This window comes from Herpailurus yagouaroundi, unplaced genomic scaffold, assembly GCF_014898765.1.
Source record: "Herpailurus yagouaroundi ecotype Mexico unplaced genomic scaffold, PumYag 67641, whole genome shotgun sequence".
Classification (NCBI taxonomy): domain Eukaryota; kingdom Metazoa; phylum Chordata; class Mammalia; order Carnivora; family Felidae; genus Herpailurus; species Herpailurus yagouaroundi.
Window position 1 is genome coordinate 3236682 of NW_024420442.1, and position 21490 is coordinate 3258171.

Sequence of the window (21490 nt, forward strand, 5' to 3'; positions counted from 1 at the left end):
CTCAAAGCTGAGGAAAACATGAAGCGGTGACTTCGGTAACGGCAGAGCGACGCCACCTTAGGGGAGGCTGGCAGGATGCCGTCCGGACATTCTGGTTCTTGAGGAACAAGAGTAGCGAACCACGATTTGATCTTGGTGGGCAAAGCAAAGGCCTAACGCTGGGGAAGGCAGAAGCGAATATCGCTCGTCCCCCTTCAAAATTCCCGAGAGGTGAATTCGGTATCAAAAGGCTGATCTCTCCAAATTAATAGCTAGTTAGTAAAGGTAATAAAAAAACCCAAACACTTAGCTTCCTACTTGAGTGATATTGGTATTTATTGACATCAATGCAAAACAAGCTAAGACTAAAAGTAGCTATCTGACAGGAACAGAAATTGGTGCAGTTTCCTTCCCAGAGAGGGTATGCCCTCAGATCATCGGACCTAAGATAAAACAAAGACTGGATTGTCAAGAACCAAACACAGGTTAAATTTTACTCATTAATATCAAAATCGCTAAAGGCAAAAAGGAGAGGTTTAAAAATATTCTTGGCGCTAAGCTCACATAAGCAAATAAAAAACTACAACTAATCCCCAAACTTCAGGACCCAGGATATAGACACGACATAATTAAGTTTTTGCACAGGCGCAAACGTGTTATACCCTTCACTGTCCTTGTACTACAATTACATGCTCGTTTCGTCTACGCTACACGGTCAACAGTTATCACCAACAATGAATGTAATTAGATCTGAACAAGACTTCACAGTGACTCTGTTCCACTCGGATTCAGAAAAGTTCAATCCAGGGTTTGACCAAAACCTTTGATTACAGAACGAGCTGTCTTTTTTTTACTCTCCTCGGGTGGCACCTAATTAACTCCTCACTGGACATTTCCCGCCTGCAAACCGCACTGCGTGGCCCCTCCCTCATCTTTGACACTTTAAAATGACTTTGTAGGAACTGCATAAGAAAGTGAAATTGTATTTCCAACCTGAACCTGCAACCGGGCTCCTGCTCGGACGCAAAAAAAAAAAGAACAACAACAACAAAAAAAGAACGTACTCCTCTGCAGTGTACCTCACCAGCCCAGCGATCCCTTCCTCTGTCTCTATTCCTTTGCCCTGAAGGCACTTCTGGATTGCTTAATACGTGCTCTTTGGCTGCCTAGACAGTCAGGACACCTAAGGCCGTTTGGACTTATCACTCCTCTCCTCCTTCTTTCCTATGGCTAATACCACTTTCCTGCTTCTTTTCTAGCGCCGCATCTCCAGACTTGGTGCCGTCATCAGGCGGACAGAGTCGGTTTCGGCTTCGAGCTCCTGGCTGGTAAAGCTGCATTGCCGGGCGATCCTAAAGTAAAATGAAATGTTAATGTCACAACATTGCCGCCAGACATTCCCAGGGGGTCTTCGGAGTCACGAACTATAGGTTGGTATGTACCCCGAAACAACCCCTACGAGACCAGAAACGTGAGGGCACAGGACACGACAGTGTTGATGGTTAACTTGCTTTTAACCTCCCGCCTCCTTTCCCCTCTCTCCAAAGAAGAGCAACCGTTTATTAAGTGTTATTGTGTACGCTGAGGGTAAGTTTCCAATAAGTCTAATTTTTATAACCATCTCAAGATGAGCTGAATTAGCTTGAATTTTCTTTACTTAGAAACCTCAGCCATCGCCTGTCTCTCCTCCTCATCCGTAAACGGACTTTAACATTCGCTACCACATAGCAAAGTTTTAGGAGGAAAACCAAAATGAAGAAGGCAAAGCCTTGGGGCGCCTGCGTGGCTCAGTCGGTTAGGTGTCCGACTGGATTTCGGCTCAGGTCCTGATCTCACAGTTCGTGAGTTCTAGACCCACAGTAGACAAGCTATCAGCACACAGTCTGCTTGGGATTCTCTCTCTCTCTCTCTCTCTCTCTCTCCCCCAAATAAATAAAAACCTTAAAAAAAACAATGCAAAGTCTTAGTGAAGACCCCCCTGAAATTACGAGCTCATACCCCATGCAACTTGCCACAAAGCATGGTTATTTCTTAATTCACGTATGACAGTTTAACACCCCAGCTTGAGACTCTCTGGGTGGCTCTTTCGATCTCCAATTCCTAATAAGCCTCAACAAAGTCACCATGTACCTCTCGGTTCAAGTCATGCGTGTGGTTTATGATAGTGTGATCCTGGAAAACTTAGATGTATAGGTCCTTTTTAGAACTCAACAAAAAGATTACATGAGCCTTCCTTACCCTTTCTCCCTAGCGTCTGAAAGCTAGCCTTAAAGCATTAGTCTCAACTGAATAATTCCAGCAAAATGTCTCAATATTTTTATAAGATGAGATGTTAAAACAGACAAAGATTCCTGCACAGTATTTGAAGAAACGGATGATGGGGCTCCCGCTGTGCAAAGATGGGACAATTTAAACGTCAACAAGGATGATAACTGATAAAACCAAGTTGGAATCCATCAAATATTTCTAAATCCACAAGTTCTTATGACAAGGCAAAACTCACAGATGACCTAGAAGTTGCTGGGACCCCGACTCATTACTCTGAATGCTGGTGCATAAAGGGAAAGGATCAAGTGTCTATTTTGCCTTTCCTGGATACACTGAATTTCAGGCTAAAAATGTTTAGAATACATGGGTCAGGCTTACAATACCTGAACCTACTGATTGGTTGTTTGTTCAATTTTTTCACCCTGAGAAATTTTAAATCTATACAAATGTTGCAAAACCTGCATAGTGAACACCTAGTATCCTTCTCCTGGATTCGCAATTATGAACGTTTTGTCATGTGCTTTTTTAGCCTCTAGTACGGATTGTTTTCCATTTAAGTTGCACACATCATGACCCTTCATCCCTAAATATTTCAGCTTGTATACCCTAAGAACAAGGACATCCTATTCCATAACCACAATGCAATTGCTATGGATTGATCATAGCATTACACTAACGGGGCGCCCGGGCATCACATGTTTCCTGACATCATACGATAGGAAGTACACAACACCCGTCTATGAAGTATTTTTTTTTTTTAATCATCTTATTTTTAAGTAACCTCTATATGCAACACGGGGCTCGAACCCACAACCCCGAGATCAAGAGTCGCGTGCTCTACCAACCGAGCCAGCCAGGCGCCCCTCCATCTATGAAGTGTTCTCGCCAAAAATTGAGCCTGAATATATTCAGGCCTGTGGGTGAGGAGCCGCCTGTTTTCATGAACAGAGTGTGGCACACAGCCGTACTCACTCTTTTCACATTATCTATACCTGCTTTCCTACGGAGCTTAGTGGTTGTGATAGAGACCATATGGCCCACAAGGCCTACAGTGCTTACCATCGGGCCCTTTACAGAAAAAAAATCGGCCGACCCCTGTTTTTCAAGATAGGACTACCAGTTTTCAAGGAAACGTAGAAGATAGACCATTTAGAGCCGAGAGTTCCACAGGACAAAGTGGTTTCTGCAGCAAATAAAGGGCAGGAAAACAAAAGGAGGGGGGATTGTTTAGGTTAAAAGAGACCTAAGGATACAATACAATTGGTGGACCTTGCTTGGAGCCTATCAAGAAGTTACTAATGAGGCGAGTGGGAAAAACGCAGTAGGTAGGGCGCTGAGGACTTACTAGTGTGTGTTGGGGGGGTGGGGTTGGTGTGAAAATGCTACCGGGGTTCTATGAAGAAAAAGAATCTCTGTCTCTAATATCGACGTATTTAAAGAAGAAATGCTGTGTCTAGGATCTGCTCGAAAAGCATCAGTAGGGGCAGGGATGGGGTAGAGTAGAAAGCTTGGCCGGGAGCCGGTAACTGCTGAAGCGTGTGTCTTGTTCTTCTCTGTTCTACTTTTGTGTGTGTCTGAAATGCCTACAAGAAATTAATCAAAGGACCGCACCGAGACCGAAAAAAGGTTGCAGACAGTTAAAGATCCCCTGTAAAAAGTCTGCCACACACAGCGAGCTGGCCCTCGCCTCTACACGTGCGAGAGGAGAGCAAAAGTCCTCATGGAAACAAACAGAACAAAAAGCACCACCTTGTTTCTTATGCGATCTCTCTTAACCACTTCCTCTTTCTTTTCAGTTTTTTCGGAGCTGCCTACGGATTCGGTACTTTCCGGCTTCTTTCCTTTGTCCCGAACCGCTTCTTTCTCTTTTTTCATTTCCTCTTCCTTCCTCTTAAAAGCCTTCTCCTTCTCATAACGCTCCTTCTGCCTGCGGCGCTCCTCTTCCTGCCGCTTCAGCCTCTCCCTCTCCCGCAGGAGGCGCTCTTGGTCCCGCTCGTAGTCCCGCTCCCGCTCCCGCTCCCGGTAGTCTCGGCCGCCCTCGTCTTCGGGCCTGCGTGGGGAACAGATCTCAGATGGCACCTCCAAACGCCGCCTGCTCCCTGTGGCCTGCTCCCGGGCACGGAGGCGCTCCGGTTAGGATGCGGCCACGACGGGTGACCTTGTGTTTTTGGAGCAGGGTGAAAACACGCGAGCGTTTTGAAAATCAGTAACAAAACCCATAAGTTCGTTCGCCCAGACTAAGATGCTAGGATATCTGAAACCTTTCCTCCTCATCCCCTGCACTCCCGCCCCCCTTCGGGCACCAGCCAGGACACAGCGGTAAAACTGGCACGTTGAAACAGGCTGAAAACGGAGTGTCCCAAGGAGCCCTCGGCCACTGACCTCTTAGGCTTTTCGTCTTTAGGCTCGACGTCAGAGCGCTTGGGCAGTGTACAACTTTGCCCGCTGGCTCTTTCATCATTCAGATTCTCTTTGTCTAGTTTCTTGGCTTTTTCTCTTTTGTCTAATTCTTTTTCATCTCCCTTTTCTGGCTTCTTGAGTAGCTTTAAAGAGAACAAACGTATTCTTATTTTCAAGGGTGGGACATTCTCTTCTGATTCTACCCGAGAAAACAATATTCCAAGTGATTTAAATTTAGGCTATAGGAGGCCTTTTTCTGCAGCTACTCTTAAACTTCCAGGTTAAGAACTAGCGCACGGAGAGCAGTAATTGACTAAAAGGAGGCTATGAACGTGGAAAGTGTTATCCACTCCAGGTGGTTTAATCACTTGTGGCAATAGGATCAAGACTCCTTTGGCTTGAAATGGGTCAACCTTTTAGTGAAACAGTGCACGCTTCCAAGTATGCCTTCTGTAGCCAGCTAGCATACTGATGTAACTTGATGGGAAAATAGGCCACAAATCGAAGATGCCGGGCAGATCATTACTGTTGGACAGTAATGTTGGACAGCCGTTTGCCTGTCGTGCTTGGAGTGACCGATACCTTTGTCACCAAAGGAGGGATCCATTGCAAGAATAATTCTGCCTTGAGCCTGAGAATAACACACTTATGATGGTACGATCAGACATAATTTTCATCATTTGATTTAAAAATCCAAAGGCCTCACAGAACGGTGAGGTTCCGTCTCTACGGAGTAGGAAGTCTGCTCAATGTCACATATATATACATACACATGCATATATATGACACACATACATATGACAAAATGCAATTCTAAAATAAACGTGCCTTACGAAGTCCAAATTGCTAACAAAACAGTCTCTTTCTCCCATCGCTGCCACAGACCTCTCCAGAATATCCCCAAGTGTTGGATATTCAGAGTGATTCTTAGGCAGAATAGAAGAATTTCGAGTCTCAGAGCGAAGGCATCATACAAAGGTTCATCTCAGGGTGAAGGCATCACACGAGTCAGCAAGCAAGAGGCAAAGCACCACAAGAAAGACTTGAGCATGAAGGCCTGCAGCACGTAGCCACGGCAAATGGCCAGTCCACACTGGACGCTACGGAGCATCGATGTAGTGAGGATACCATGTGCAGGTTTCATTGGAAGTGTTCTTATTTTTTCTAATGAACATCTTTGTTAGAAGCCAGGATGTTCATTACTCTATTAAGAACAATCGTGAAAGTTTCTAGTGTGGCTGGCTCAACCTTCTGCCTTGCTGATAGGAACAGCAAGTCAGGTCACTTGTGCCACGGCAGACAGAGAGAGATCGCTGGAAAGAATTAAGATGGGAATCTCCCCACCCTGCTGCCCAAGCTCCTTATCGCCTGTAATGAGCCCAGGAGAGACTTGGGGGAACACGCTCTGGCCATAAACTGCTTCGTTTTGAGGAGGTAAGAGGAGGAGACCCTGCCACCATCTCCGTGAGATTTTCCCTTTCTCTGAAGGACTAGGCAGTACTTCCCCAGGAAGTTTGCTGGAAGCAAGAGCTGCCTCAGCCATGCCCTCAGAAGGGAAGCGGTAAGGCTGGGAGCTTTCTACAAGCTCGCCTCTTCCTGGGTGCGATGCGTTCATCACAATCAGCTGCTCCCAGATCCCCAGGCAGATGAGAGACGGTAACGGGGAGAATCATGTGAAAGGGAAGCGTGTAACACAGGCTATATTTATCCCTAATACTCCCACAAGGCAGCCCGTTAGGAGAGGCATATGGAAAGACAGAGCGATTTAGGCATGGTTGTCCTCTAGCCGTAGATTGTTAAAGCTTCCGGGTACCCAGCAGAGCATCAGGAAGTCATCGGGGCTTCCTTCTAAGGTAGGAATTGAAAATGGCTCAGATTTCAAGAAGACTCAAGTCAGTTGGAAGGCGTTTTCTACAGGTATCACTACCACCACCACCAAAAGGACTTATTACGAACTAAGACCTGTGTGTGTGACATGATACTAGGTGCTCTGTATCATGTACTTGGGTCCTTACATTTTTCTGATTCACAGCTTGTAACAGAAACCTGTGTACCTGAAGACAGTGGAAAACAAACAGATGAGGCAACTTCATGTATCAAATATGAAGGAAAAGCTGAATAAAACCCGTAACTCATGCCAGCCAGCCCTAAGCCCTTACTTATGAAGAACTGAGAATAATAATCCAAACATTGAACATTTTCTGTGATGAAAATAACAGATCTTCATGAAAAAATATCATGTAAATTACTTAATTCTTTTAGATTATCTTGAATTTTTAAAAACAATACCATTCGCATCATAGGAAGGGTTTCTATTGGTTCACCTCCCCCCCCCCCACAAAGACAAAAACAAATTTAAAAAAATTATGTTTACAACAGCACAAGATGCATGCATATTTAAAGAAGTACATGCAATTTTTAGCAACATGCAGTCAGCTCACATCATTTTCATACCTTTATCTTTGGTTCGTCCTTTAATTTGTCCCTTTCTGGAACTCTGTCTATCTTCTTTAGCTTTTCTATATCTTTCCTTTTTCGTTTTTCTTCTTCCTTCCACTTCCTCCTCTCTTCTTCTCTTTGTCTTTTTCTTTCTATTTCTCGCCTCCTTCTTTCTTCTCTTTTTTCTTCTCTCATTCTCTGGAAAGAAACATCCACATAAGCCTTCAAACAAGGTAATCATCACCAAAAACCTAATCCAAAAGTTATGGCGGGCACCCACTAGACGGGACTGTCTTTCCTTCCTACTTTCTACCTCTTTAACCCCCTCGCCACCCCACTGAGAATCTGAGAATAAAGACCAGGGCCTGCCAGTATCAGGATCTCCCCACTGTTGCCTACGTGCCGTATCTCCAGAGGCTTTTAGGAAACCAAGGGAATGTCTCTGGAATAATCTAAAGACTCTCTGGGTTTGCACAGTGCATCCTTGGCCCAACAACACGAAGGAGAGGGCCAGAGAGTGAGGCCGATGAGCCACATCTTTCAAAGAATCATGGCAGAAAAGGTAGCTGTTTCTCCGCTAGGATCCCAATTCAATGCTCGTATGCTTATGGACTACGAACTAGTGAAAATATAAAGTATCGAGAGAACTATAAAAACAAAAGGTTTACCTGCTTGTTTTTCAGGAAGCTCAAAAGTGGGGTTGTCTTTTTAGCTACATAAATGTAAACAGATTATTAATAATACTTATCAACCCCTAGAAAGGATTCCATTTTCTGACATTCCCTGCCAACCACCCAAGGTGGGAAAACTATACCCCTTAAAACAGTTCACGAGTACATTATCACAAAAGAGTTTTACGGTAGTTTGCTTCAATTCTGAAGGTCTGAAATACATTTTTCAAAAGTGAAGAAATCCAAATTCAAGCAGTTTTTTAACGGACTAATTCCCACTGTCAGTGAGAATTAAGTGCAAAGGATAGTCTCTTGTTTCAGACGGCAATATAAATTTGTTCAACTGGGAAGAAACTGGGGGAAGGCGCTAAAAATATCTCATCTTTTTGTCCCCATAATTCCACTTCCAGGAATTTATTCTAAGGAAATTATCAGAGATGGGCTTAGACTCTGCATCCATTAATAAGATCCATTTTAGAAAAATAATTTAATTTCCAATATCCTGAACAATGCTATCTAGCCTTGTAGTTAGCATTTTTGAAAGCCTACTTCCTTTGGATAAATTCCTAGGAGTGGAAATCCTGGGTCAGGGGCTATGCTTGTGTTTGGAGCTGAGAGAAGAGTGACAATTTACTGCTAGGGCCAACGTCCAAACTAGAATTTCTCAAGGAGTTTTCAATTTGGCAGTAACTGACTTCATTTTTTGATATTTGCAGTTCACATGTTTTTCAGGAACGTGAGCTGCTTGTTACCAGAAAATACCAATTGATCTTCAAAGGCTTGCCGACGTCAAAACGTGCCATGAGTCTTCAAACTTTTTCTACTTATATTTATGTGGCATTAAAATAGGTCACGGAGCATTTTTCCCACCTTATCAATGCATTTACATAATCCTGTGAGGCAGGTATGATCGTCTGCACTTTATAGCAGAGGCTCAGAGAAGTTAGGGCCTTCCCCCTGGTCACACAGCTAGCAAGTGACAGAAGTAGGAGTCAGGTCTTCTGATGAAAAAGCCGTTGCCCTTAATTCCTGTTGCCCACTTACCTATTAATTCTCTATTTTTTGCTTCTATTTCCTCTAGCAGTGTCTCTGGAGTAGATGTCATTTTCTCATTATCTGCAGCATAACTTTCCAAAAATTTCCTATATTCTGGATCTAAATAATTGTTTCGGTAAACAGAAAATATAGCAGACTTTAAAAAAAAACTTTCTACATCATGGAAGATTAAAAATAAACCTAAACATACCCACTAGACCATTTAGGGCTTTATTGGCCTATTACTCTCGGAATTCCTATTCCCTATACTCACTCAAGTCAGGGATAAGCAGACACCACACGTTGTAACAGAACCTCCAGGCATGTTAAGTAGTTTGCTTTTAAAAGTTACTGTCCACCTAATCCAGACTCACACTTATGTGAGAACTGCAAGTTGTCGTTATGGGACCTTCACAGTATTACAGATGGCACGTAAGCAATTCCTGTATGGGCATACCTCACTTTAAGTAAACCCAACACGGGGCGCCTGGGTGGCTCAGTCAGTTAAGCGGCTGGCTTCGGCTCAGGTCACGACCTCACCGTTCCCGAGTTCGAGCCCCGCATCGGGCTCTGTGCTGACAGCTCGGAGCCTGTTTCAGATTCTGTTGCCTCCCTCTCTGTCTCTGCCCCTCCCCTGCTCGTGCTCTGTGTCTCTCAAAAATAAATACACATTAAGTAAACCCAACATATTGAGGGGGGATGTCCTAGATGTTGCACTGGAGCTGATGATTCCTGGAGTTTTCTTGACGCATCTGACCTCAGAAAGGGTAACACAATGGCGTCCTCCCATTGCTGGTATTTGGAGTTTCTGTGCACTGTGGGGCATGTCACTTGATGTAGTCTTCCAGATCCGAATCTGTGATATAATCAGTCACTAGCTCTGTGTTGAATCTTGTCTGTGTTTTCTTTATAATACCCACTCTAATAATAAGTAATGGAAATCAAACTAGAGGATTCCAAAATATCAGATACAAAATGTTACAGCTAAGTCCATATCCAACATAACATTACACAGAGCTCAAAATCTGGATCCAGTTTACCTTACGTGGCAATTATTCCAGTTTTTCGGTTCCCGTATTCCAGTTCAATGTAATTACTATGTGTGCAGTTAACTGCATATTCAAAGCCCGGGAAAATAGGACTAGCCGCTTCCACTACTTTAGGTTATGTTCCTCAAGTATAGAAAATTTTCCATCCCAGCTCTCAATGATAAACCTTCCCTCTCTATAAAAATGGAAATCAAAAGAAATAAATAAGAGGCGCCTGGGTGGCTCAGTCGGTTGAGCGTCCGGCTTCGGCTCAGGTCATGATCTCACGGCTCGTGGGTTCGAGCCCCATGTCGGGCTCTGTGCTGTCAGCTCAGAGCCTGGAGCCTGCGTCAGATTCTGGGTCTCTGTCCCTCTCTGCCCCTCTCCCACTCATGCTGTCTCTCTCTGTCTCTCAAAAATAAAAATAAACGTTAAAAAATATATAAATAATCATCATCATAAAATACATTGAGACCTCAAAGAGTTGTACTTTGCTACATCTGATTTTTCACCATTGTCTTCCAGTCAACAAACCAAAGGTAATTTACTGCCCGACAGTCAATGCTATATTGCTTGATGGTGAAGGAATGAGATGGCACCAGCCAGAGTGGGAACTCTACAGGAAACCCACTTCTATTCCGACAATTAAGCAAAGCTTTCACCAGTGAATTACATTTCTCACAAACTTTATTCTGTGTGTTTTCCTATTTGAAAGACTGGAATCCAATTAATTCCCACAAAGGTAGTAATTTTTTTAAAAAACCCAGGGCAATAGCATTACATAACTAGAGCTATACTGTACCATCATCGATAGTCCCAACTTTGGTATCTCTTTTCTTAGTCTTCTTTTTTGCAGCTTTTTGAAAAGGTGCAAATTCTACTATGGCAGGATATTCCTGACCTGTTTAGAAAAAAATACCACACTTGCTATAACAACAAAAAAGCCAAAAGTGGATACAAGAGAGTCAACCCACCATTCTCTAGGCCTCCTTTGACAGCAGTCAACTGAATAGGGCCCCTCAATGGGAATGAATCACAAGGGCACAAATCACATGGGCACAACTAACATCAGCATGTTACCAAAGGAGCCCCAATTTCACACTGATAACATAACGAAAAGATATGGCAGGGAAGTAAAATAATCATTTAACTTCAACTTTTAAAGTGTGATATTTTGATATGAGGGGGGAAAAATCTATAAATCAATGTTCGTTTAAAACATACATCAGAGAGGCGCCTGGGTGGCTCAGTCGGTTCAGTGTCCGACTTTGGCTCAGGTCATGATCTCACAGCTCGTGAGTTCAGGCCCTGCATTGGGCTCTGTGCCAACAGCTTGGCGCCTGGGGCCTGCTTTGGATTCTGCCCCTTCCCCACTCGTGCTCTCTCAAAAAAGAAACATTTAAAAATGTTTTTTAAAATACATCAGGAATCTCTAGAATAGGCAAATCTGGAGAGATACAAAGAAGATTAGTGGCCACCTAGAGCTGGGGCATAGTTGGGGGAGAATGGAGAGTGAGAGCTAATGAATACGGGGTTTCTCTTTGGAGAGCAAAATGTATTCTAAGATCAGATTGTGGTGACGGCTGCACAACTCTGTGAATATACTAAAACCCACTGAACTGTATACTTTAAGAGGGTGAATTTTATGGCATATGAATTATAGCTCAATAAAGCTGTTATAAAAAATATGCCAGGAGACACCAAAAGCACAGTCAATAAAAGTGAAAAATCGATAACTGAACTACATCAAAATTAAAAACTTTTGTTTATCTAAGGGACAAGTTAACAGAGTACAAAGGCAACCCACAGAATGGGAGAAAATATTTGTAAATCATACATCTGATAAGGGGTCAATATATACAAAATATATAAATAACTCCTACAACTCCCCAGCAACAAAAAACCCAATTGAAAAATGTTCAAAGGACTTGAATAGACGTTTCTACAGAGGTGATATATAAATGGCTAACAAGCATATGAAAAGATTAAAATATTACCGCACTAATCATTAGGGAAATGCAAATCAAAACCACAATGAGCGATCACCTCACATCCATTAGAAAGGTAGCTACTAAAGAAAAAAAAAAAAACCACAGAGAATAACAAGTGTTGACGAAGACATGAAGAAATTAGAATCCTCGTGCATTACTGGTAGGAACACAAAATGGTGCGGTTGTTATGGAAAACAATATGGTGGCTCCTCCAAAAAATTAAAACTAGAATTACCATATGACCCAGCAACTCCACCTTCAGGTATATATTCAAAAGAAGTGAAAGCAGAGACTTGCGTAGGTATTTGTACACCCACGTTCATGGGAGCATTATTCACAATAGCCAAAAGGTGGGAGCAACCCAAATGTCCTCCAACAGAGAAATGGTTAAGCAAAATGTAGTATAGACATACAATGGAATATTACTTAGGCTTAAAAAGGAGTTTCTGACCCACCCTACATGGCTCAACCTTGAGAACATTATGCTAAATAAACAAGCCAATGACAGAAAGTCAGACACTATGTGGTTCCACTCATATGAGGTACCTAGAATGGCCAACTTTATGGAGACAGAATGATGGCTCATAGAGGTAGAATGGTAGTTGCCAGAGGCTGGGGGGAGGAAGAAATGGGGATTTATTGTTTAATGGGTATAGAGTTCCAGTCCTGCAAGATAAACAGGTTCTAGGAATTGGTTGCACAGTGTGAATGTACTCAACTGAACTGTAGAATTCAAATGGTTAAGATGGTAAATTGTGTGTATTTTACCACAATTTTTAAAAAAATGTGTACAAAAAAAAAAAAGAATGAGGTAATGATTATAGGCTACAACATGGATGAACCTTGCAAACATGTTAAGTAAAAGAAGCAGTCACAAAGGCTACATATTGTATAAATCTGTTTCTAGGAAATATCTACAGGAGGAGGAAGGGGAGATGACTAATGGTTATAGGATCCTTTTTGGAGTGATAAAAACATTCTGGAATTACATCGTGGTGATGGTTGTACAACTTTGTGAATATACTAAAAACCATGGAATTTTATGGTATGTGAATTGTATCTCAGTAAAAAAATACCCAAGTGACTGCTGGAAAAAGAAAATACACCAGACCCCTGTTATAGAATGATGTCATAAAGGGTATAAAATACTATCATTGGCATGTAGACATAAGCCAGAATAGAATAAATAGAAATGACCAGAAGGCATCACAAAGAAGTCAGGGAGGAAGCATGGTTTTGGAAATCCTACTGAATACAGAATCAGTTTATTAACTGATATATTTGAGAAGGAATAAATAAATCAGACTAAAGCAGAAGGAATTGTGGTAAGAGAGGCTGAAAAATCAAAAAAAAAAAACCAAACAAAAACCCCAGAAGTGAGGCCAGCCTATGAAGGACCCTAACTACCAGGCTATGGAATTTGGACTCCCCCGGGGCCCCGCCCCCCGTAACTGCTGTCTTAAATCACTATTTTCAAAAACATTAATTTCATGGCAGTGTAACAGACTGAACTTATACAGAAATGAAAAAAAAGGAAAATTCTGTAAGTTTAGAGACAATGGGTTGTCTAAGCGTTGGGAGGCAAGGACACAGTGTGAAAAGTATTAATAAGTAGATGAACGAGACATTAAAAAATAAACTGGAAAAATTCATCACTTGTTTAAATATAAGGGATAAAAAAAGAGAGGAAAAAAGTTAAACATAACTCAGGTTTCCAGGAAAACATTGCTATCTAGTGGAATAAAGTTGGGAGTGGAGAAGTAAGTGGTTTCAGGGGTCTGTGGGGGCATGGGGATTAATAAAATCTGGTGAAACACAGTGGAAATCCTTCAACTTTTCCTGGCATATTCCCTCACAAAGATTTCATTTTTACCAACTCTGAAGTAATACTGAAAAACAGTCCAACAAAAAGATACTTTGTTTGCCTATAATAGTTACAAAGACAAAAAAGGTAAGTGGGAAATAGCAGCTTGGATATCTAGCTACAATGTTGCAAGTGGCAGATAATAAAGAGAGAGTTAAGGCAGAAGTTTTTCTTCCCTATAGAATCCTGGATACAAAGTGGGAGATCATGAAGTTGGATGTTTTAAGCACAAATACGAATCGGAACGTTGAACAGTGTTCCCAACTGGGAATTACTGGCTTAAAGGATTTAACCTAAATCAATCAATGTTGGTCCTTGAAGTGAGATGACAAGTAAATATTTAAAATTTGTTGTACAAGTTTAAAGAGCCATTTATCAGTATTGCTGTTGAAGCTGGTAAATAGTCAAAACAACAGATCGTCTAATCCAGGGCGAAAAAAATTGGCCACAGGAAGAGAAAACAGTGGCAATTTCATTCAGTCGGTCAAACTACAGAAATAACAGGTTAATAAAAATATCCAAGGGCTGTGAAAAGTCACACATCTATTTATGACTGCAATAAGCTTAGTAAATGTGTAAAACTCTTTAGATGCTGCACATTTTATCACCGAGTTTTAGAAAAGCTATGAAGGCACTGAGAAAACACTGTGATACACACATTGTCTTAAACATACAAATGACAAAGAAACTCCCCTTCAGTTACAAGGACTCACCTTTATTGTCAAGGAATACATAACCATCAAAGCGATCCCTGAACAAAATAATGTCCTCTTGGTTTTTAAAGTTGATGTATGCTCTGGCATACATATGAGGATACAGACTGCAGAGAGGAAAGCAATTATGTAAATGTGCTTGCAGGTGTCTGAATTACAAGTATGCATATATTAAAGAGACAGGCTCAAAAATCAAATGGAAACAGTAGGGTAAAAAAGAATGAAAGAAAAATTTTCATTTACCCCCGCCCTCTTTTATTTATTCATTTTACCTAGTATCATTAGAAAAAAACTCAAAATAATCATGCTCCGGCATAGGCTGAAGATGTTCCTGAAGCTGCTCCTTGGTCAAAGTGGGAGGTAATCTCCGAATGACCACCTTAAGAAACGAACAAGGAAAATAAAATTAGTACAAATCCATTTCCTGTCATACCTGAAAGAATCACCAGCCCTGAAAAAAAGTTGGTCTTTAAAGGATGAGCTCACATATTAAAAACCCAGCAGAAAATTATTCTAACGTTCAGAATTAGTCAAGACTAATCGTAACGCTTTCTTTTTGTTTTGTTTTGTTGTTTTTTACAAACTCTTAGAAATAAGAACAGCAGAGAACAAGGAAAATCTTAGGTTCTGTTAAACAGAACCCAGCCGTTTACCAGGTTTTTGCATCATTTTCTATCACCCATTTTTCGACAGATGTAGTAACAAGAAATTAATAGGCCAATCCTGGTCTTTTGTGGGTACCATGAACGTTTGACTTATGATCCCCTTACCACAGCCAACATATCCTAAAACAGAATCCTTCCTCATTCAGCATAGAAAATTCAAAACGCTAAGGAATACCAAAAGTTCCTTATTGCTCCTAAAATAAGATGAACCCGGCCCGCCCCCCCCCCTCCGACCATGAATCCCCCCACTCCCGCTCAACTCGCCTCCATTACTACTCTGATCACAAACTACTCCCACCCCCGATGGCCCCTTCACGATTTAATAATCCACCCCACCCCCACCCCCACCCCCATTAACCTTCGAATTCCTCATTCTCTTTACTATCGATCTCTCTTGCACTCTTCTCACAGCTCGGATCTCCACCTTCTCATCTAGGAATCCCTCCCTTTTCCCTTACTCGTACCCCGGGGCTTGGCCGACAGGGGCTCCCTCGATCTCGGGCGAGTGGGTGAAGACTAGGTGACGTGATTTTCACTCAGGTAAAGAAACAGAGGGGCAGACTGGGAGGGGAAAGAGGGCAGCCCCACTCCCAACCATCCTCGCGGGTGGCGGACCCGTCCCGCCCTCTCCCGGGCCAACAGCCGGCCAGGCACCTTGCTCAGCGCCTCCTTCTTCTCCTTATTTCGATCCTGCTTATCTTCCCCTTTGGCGCTGTCCCCCGAAGCTCCACCGCTGCTGCCCGTGGCCCCCGGGGGAGTCAACAGGGTTACTCGTTTCTCTTTAGGCCTGTGATCCTTCTCCTCCTTCATGGCCACGGCTTCGCTCCTGAGAACCGCAGCTCGGCCTAAACGCCGCTACGCCGGGCACCTACGACGCCCGGCCCACTCCCGTCTAGCTCCGCCCCCCAACAAACGCCCCTAGTGACAAACCAGACCCCGCTTTCCATTGGGCCCGGCCAGGATCTCGCGAGACTTCAGGGCGCCAGGCTTCCTTTGATAGAAAAGTCTTAGCACCTGGTCTTAACTTCCCGCCGGCGGAAGGTCCGCACAGCCCCATCCCCTGGTGGCCCAGACTCCCTCGGGGCCGCTCTTCGCACGTCATTAGCAACTCCGCCATCTTGGCTAGAACGACTCTTTCGAGGACTACGAATCCCGGCATACAACGCAGCTAGCTCCTCCTAGCCAGGCGTCTGAAGCCACAGATGGGTCAGTATTCCTATCTGTAAGTAAGTGGAATCTTTACTCTTGAAAGTTTAGTGTTTTGGCACAAAAACAGACACATAGACCAATGGAATAGAATAGAAACCCCAGAACTAGACCCACAAACGTATGGCCAACTCATCTTTGACAAAGCAGGAAAGAACATCCAATGGAAAAAAGACAGTCTCTTTAACAAATGGTGCTGGGAGAACTGGACAGCAACATGCAGAAGGTTGAAACTAGACCACTTTCTCACACCATTCACAAAAATAAACTCAAAATGGATCAAGGACCTGAATGTGAGACAGGAAACCATCAAAACCTTAGAGGAGAAAGCAGGAAAAGACCTCTCTGACCTCAGCCGTAGCCATCTCTTACTCGACACATCCCCAAAGGCAAGGGAATTAAAAACAAAAGTGAATTACTGGGACCTTATGAAGATAAAAAGCTTCTGCACAGCAAAGGAAACAACCAACAAAACGAAAAGGCAACCAACGGAATGGGAAAAGATATTTGCAAATGACATATCGGACAAAGGGCTAGTATCCAAAATCTATAAAGAGCTCACCAAACTCCACACCCGAAAAGCAAATAACCCAGTGAAGAAATGGGCAGAAAACATGAATAGACACTTCTCTAAAGAAGACATCTGGATGGCCAACAGGCACATGAAAAGATGTTCAGCGTCGCTCCTTATCAGGGAAATACAAATCAAAACCACACTCAGATATCACCTCACGCCAGTCAGAGTGGCCAAAATGAACAAATCAGGAGACTCTAGATGCTGGAGAGGATGTGGAGAAATGGGAACCCTCTTGCACTGTTGGTGGGAATGCAAACTGGTGCAGCCACTCTGGAAAGCAGTGTGGAGGTTCCTCAGAAAATTAAAAATAGACCTACCCTATGACCCAGCAATAGCACTGCTAGGAATTTATCCAAGGGACACAGGAGTACTGATGCATAGGGGCACTTGTACCCCAATGTTCATAGCAGCACTCTCAACAATAGCCAAATTATGGAAAGAGCCTAAATGTCCATCAACTGATGAATGGATAAAGAAATTGTGGTTTATATACACTATGGAATACTACGTGGCAATGAGAAAAAATGAAATACGGCCTTTTGTAGCAACGTGGGTGGAACTGGAGAGTGTGATGCTAAGTGAAATAAGCCATACAGAGAAAGACAGATACCATATGGTTTCACTCTTATGTGGATCCTGAGAAACTCAACAGGAACCCATGGGGGAGGGGAAGGAAAAAAAAAAAAAAGAGGTTAGAGTGGGAGAGAGCCAAAGCATAAGAGACTGTTGAGAACTGAGAGCAAAGTGAGGGTTGATGGGGGGTGGGAGGGAGAACACAGAAGGTGACAGGTATTGAGGAGGGCACCTTTTGGGATGAGCACTGGGTGTTGTATGGAAACCAATTTGACAATAAATTTCATATATAAATAAAAAAAAAAAAAGAAAGTTTAGTGTTTTTCAGATCAAAAGATAGGTTCTGCAGGCTTCGTTTTCCTCAAGTAGCCCAATGTTATCCAAAGTTTATCTCACTGGGGGAGCGACTTGTGTTTTCTTTTTTAAGACTTGTATTTTCTATTCATTCCAAGGTGTACTCTGAGCAACTTTGGAATTTCCTTTCCTTACCCTGATTAGGATTCACAGATACTTAATGAACACTCACCGTTCACTGGTATTTAAAGGACTAATATGACCAAAATGTATGAGATTTGTTTCCCTTATCCTTTTTTTAAGTAAAAGAATTCTCTCATGCTTCATGAGGAGAAAATAAAATAAAACCCACTTGCTTTGCATGGGATTACCCTTTCTCCCGCTTTGAAAAAGGTCAATTATTCGCTTTTTATAATAGCCCCAAACTGGAGACGATCCAAATGTCTGCCAACTGGCGAACGAGCAAACAAAATGTGGCACATCCGCAGAGTGAAATAATACTCAACAGTGAAAATGAACTGAGAACGTCTGTCAACATGAATGAATCGCAGAATGATTACGCTGAGTGAAAAGACCCAGACGCAAAGAGAGTACAGGCTGTACAATCTCATTTATCGGAAATTTTAGGAAAGGTAAAACTATAGTGCTAGATGGCAGATCAATGATTGCTTGGGGATAGGGGTAGGGAGAAAGGACTGACCACAGAGAGACCCCAGGAAACATTTTGGAGTGATGAAAATGCTCTTTATCATGATTGTGCTGATGGTTACATGACTGCACGCATTTGTGTAAACTCGTTTAGTTGTACACTTAAAATTGGCGGGTATTATTTTCAGTAAGTGAAACTTCAATAAAGTTCAGCCCCCTCCAAATTTAAAAAAAATGCAAAATTTGAAAAAAAAATGCAAAATTTGAAAAATTTGAAATGCTCCCTAAGTGAGAGAGCAATTGTATTTCATGAAACCAAAGATACCATTGACTCTAAGACCACCATTATTTTTTTTTTACATTTTTATTTATTTTTGAGAGACAGAGACAGAGCACAAGTGGGGGAGGGGCAGAGAGAGAGAGAGAGAGAGAGAGAGAGAGACAGACAGACAGACAGAATCCAAAGCAGGCTCCAGGCTCCGAGCTGTCAGCACAAAGCCCGATGCGGGCCTCGAACTCACAAACTGTGAGATCGTGACCTGAGCTGAAGTCGGACGCTTAACCGACTGAGCCGCCCAGGCGCCCCCAAGACCATCATTATTTTATATACCAAGAAGGAAAAAAATGCTGCCAATTAAACTGTGACACGATTCATCTGATTTCAGAGGTGTTAAAACGTGAAAAAAATCAAGTTAAGGATGCAGTAGAAGCCCAAGGCAGAAAGCTGGTTCAGGGCCAAGGTCCCATCTTTGCCAACGTCTAAAATATATTGCCCTGACTCTGTCCTTATGTTTTTCTCAACCTCTATTGCCAGGCCTATGCCTATTTCCTCTTGACAAGACTGTTTCCCTGGATTTGAGATCTGTGACTCACTCCTGTCTCCAGCACCTGCCTGTTCTCACAAGCCGAGTGTTAAAGTATCTGCCTCTGACCTACTGCTTAGCTGTGCATTTACGTCTTGGAGCCTGCCTGTGTTTTGGAGTGCTCGCTACCTTGAAACCACCGGCTGGATGTCAGCTGTCAGACTTGGGTGTTCCAGGGCTCACTCCTTAGACCTCTTCTCTATCTACACTTGCTCCTTTGTTAACCTCATCCATTCTTTTGGCTTTTCCCTCTTCGCTGACGACTCCAAATTTTTATCTGCATCCCATACCTCTCCCCCGAATTCCAGACTCTTATCCATCTGCCTATTTGGTATCTTCTACATAGATCTTTAACACGCTCAGGTTCTCTGAACACATCCAAAACTGAACACTTGAGCTTTCCCCACACCAACTATATTAGTTCCTATTTTTTAAATTAATGTTTATTTCTTGTTGAGACAGAGAAAGAAACAGAGAGCAAGTGGGGGAGGAGCAGAAAGAGAGGGAGACACAGGATCCGGAGCAGGCTCCAGGCTCTGAGCTGTCAGCACAGAGCCCGACACAGGGCTCGAGCCCACCAACAATGAGACCATGACCTGAGCTGAAGTTGGATGCTTAACCGACTGAGCCACCCAGGCACCCCTGTGTTGGTTTCCTATTGATGCTGTAACAAATTACGACGAATTTAGTGGGTTAAAATAACACACATTTATTGGCTTACAGTTCCGTAAATTAAAAGTCCAACATGGATATCAGGGCACCTGAGTGGCTCAGTCGGTTAAGTGTGCGACTCTTGATTTTGGCGGGTCATGATCTCACAGTTGGTGAGTTTGAGCTCTGCATCGGGCATTGTGCTGACAGTGTAGAGCCTGCTTGGGATTCTCTCCCTCTCTCTTTGCCACTCCCTTACTTGCATGTGCACACATGCTCTCTCTCTCTCTCTGTCTCTCAAAACAAACTTAAAAAAAAAAAAAAAGCCCAACACGGATCTCACTGGACTAAAATTGAAGTACAGGCAGGACTGAGTTCCTTACTGGAGGCTCTAGGAGAGAATCTAGGTTTTTTTTGGGGTCATTTTCAGAGTTTTCTTTTAAGTTTACTTATTTATTTTGAGAGAGAGTGAGAGTAAGCGGGGGAGGGGGAGAGAGAGACGGAGAGAGAGAATCCCAAGCAGGCTCCGTGCCCCGACGCAGGGCTCAATCTTCCAAACGGTGAGGTCAGGACCTGAGCCAAGATCAAGAGTCAGATGCCTAACCGACTGAGCCACCCAGGTGCCCCATTTTCAGGGTGTTGAAGCTGCTGGGGGCTCACGGCCCCTTCCTCCATCTTCAGAGCCAGCAACATAGCATCTCTCTCTGACTCTGCTTCATCTACCTCTTTTTCACTCTCTCTTCTGCCTCCCCCTTCCACTTTGAAGACCCCTGTGATTATACTGGCCTGAATAATCCAAAATACTCTTCCTATGTTAATGTCAGGTAGTTATCCACCTTAATTCCCTTTGCCATGGAATTTGTGTTAAAAAACAAAAAAAACCGGGGCGCTTGGGTGGCTCAGTCAGTTAAGCGGCCGACTTCGGCTCAGGTCACGATCTCACACTCCGTGAGTTTGAGCCCCGCGTCGGGCTCTGGGCTGACCGCTCAGAGCCTGGAGCCTGTTTCAGATTCCGTGTCTCCCTCTCTCTGACCCTCCCCCGTTCATGCTCTGTCTCTCTCTGTCTCAAAAATAAATAAACGTTAAAAAAAATTAAAAAAACAAAACAAAACAAAACAAAACAAAAACCAAGAGTCACATCCTCCACCAACTGAGCCAGCCAGGTGCCCCATACAATTATCTATTATCATTTTAGTGTGATTTCAGAATGTTGTGGAAATGAAAACATGTTTATTCTGCCATGTTTCCAACCTGTTCTATGTGGCTTTAATTTTAAATTGAATCCATAGCTATATCTTTTTTTTCAATGTTATTTATGTATACCTTTCATCGTTTTAAATAGGTCAGTCTTCATAGAGGTATGCCTGTTAATTAATTTCTTCCTAAGAACCAGCTTTTGGTTTTATTGATCATTTCCAATTTTTGTGTGTGTTTTTATTAACTCCTGCTCTTCTCTATTACTTTTTCCCACTGTCCTTTTAGGTTTGTCCTCCTCTTTTTTTAGCTTCATAAATGGAACTCGTGGGACACCGGGCTGGCTCAGCCTGTAGAACATGTGACTCTTGATCTCAGGGCCGTGAGTTCAAGCCCCACGTTGGGCATGGAGCCTACTTAAAAATCAATCA

At 42.9% G+C, this 21490-nt stretch overlaps 1 protein-coding gene across 2 annotated transcripts; it reads right to left on the reverse strand.

Annotated features, from left to right (window-relative positions):
* Positions 1-294: 294 nt before the first annotated feature.
* On the reverse strand, positions 295-16125 carry UPF3B (UPF3B regulator of nonsense mediated mRNA decay). 2 transcript variants are annotated; one of them, XM_040467926.1, is made up of 11 exons: positions 15708-16125; positions 14661-14767; positions 14389-14495; positions 10623-10721; positions 8802-8912; positions 7755-7798; positions 7102-7284; positions 6663-6701; positions 4630-4790; positions 3997-4297; positions 295-1331 (listed from the first exon to the last, which is right to left on the reverse strand). In XM_040467926.1, the coding sequence occupies exons 1-11, from the start codon at positions 15861-15863 to the stop codon at positions 1182-1184; spliced, it is 1458 nt and encodes a 485-aa protein (XP_040323860.1). In that variant the 5' UTR covers positions 15864-16125; the 3' UTR covers positions 295-1181. The 2 variants fall into 2 exon arrangements, with proteins under 2 accessions (XP_040323860.1, XP_040323861.1); XM_040467927.1 differs by lacking the exon at positions 6663-6701 and having other exon boundaries at positions 15708-16122.
* Positions 16126-21490: the final 5365 nt, after the last annotated feature.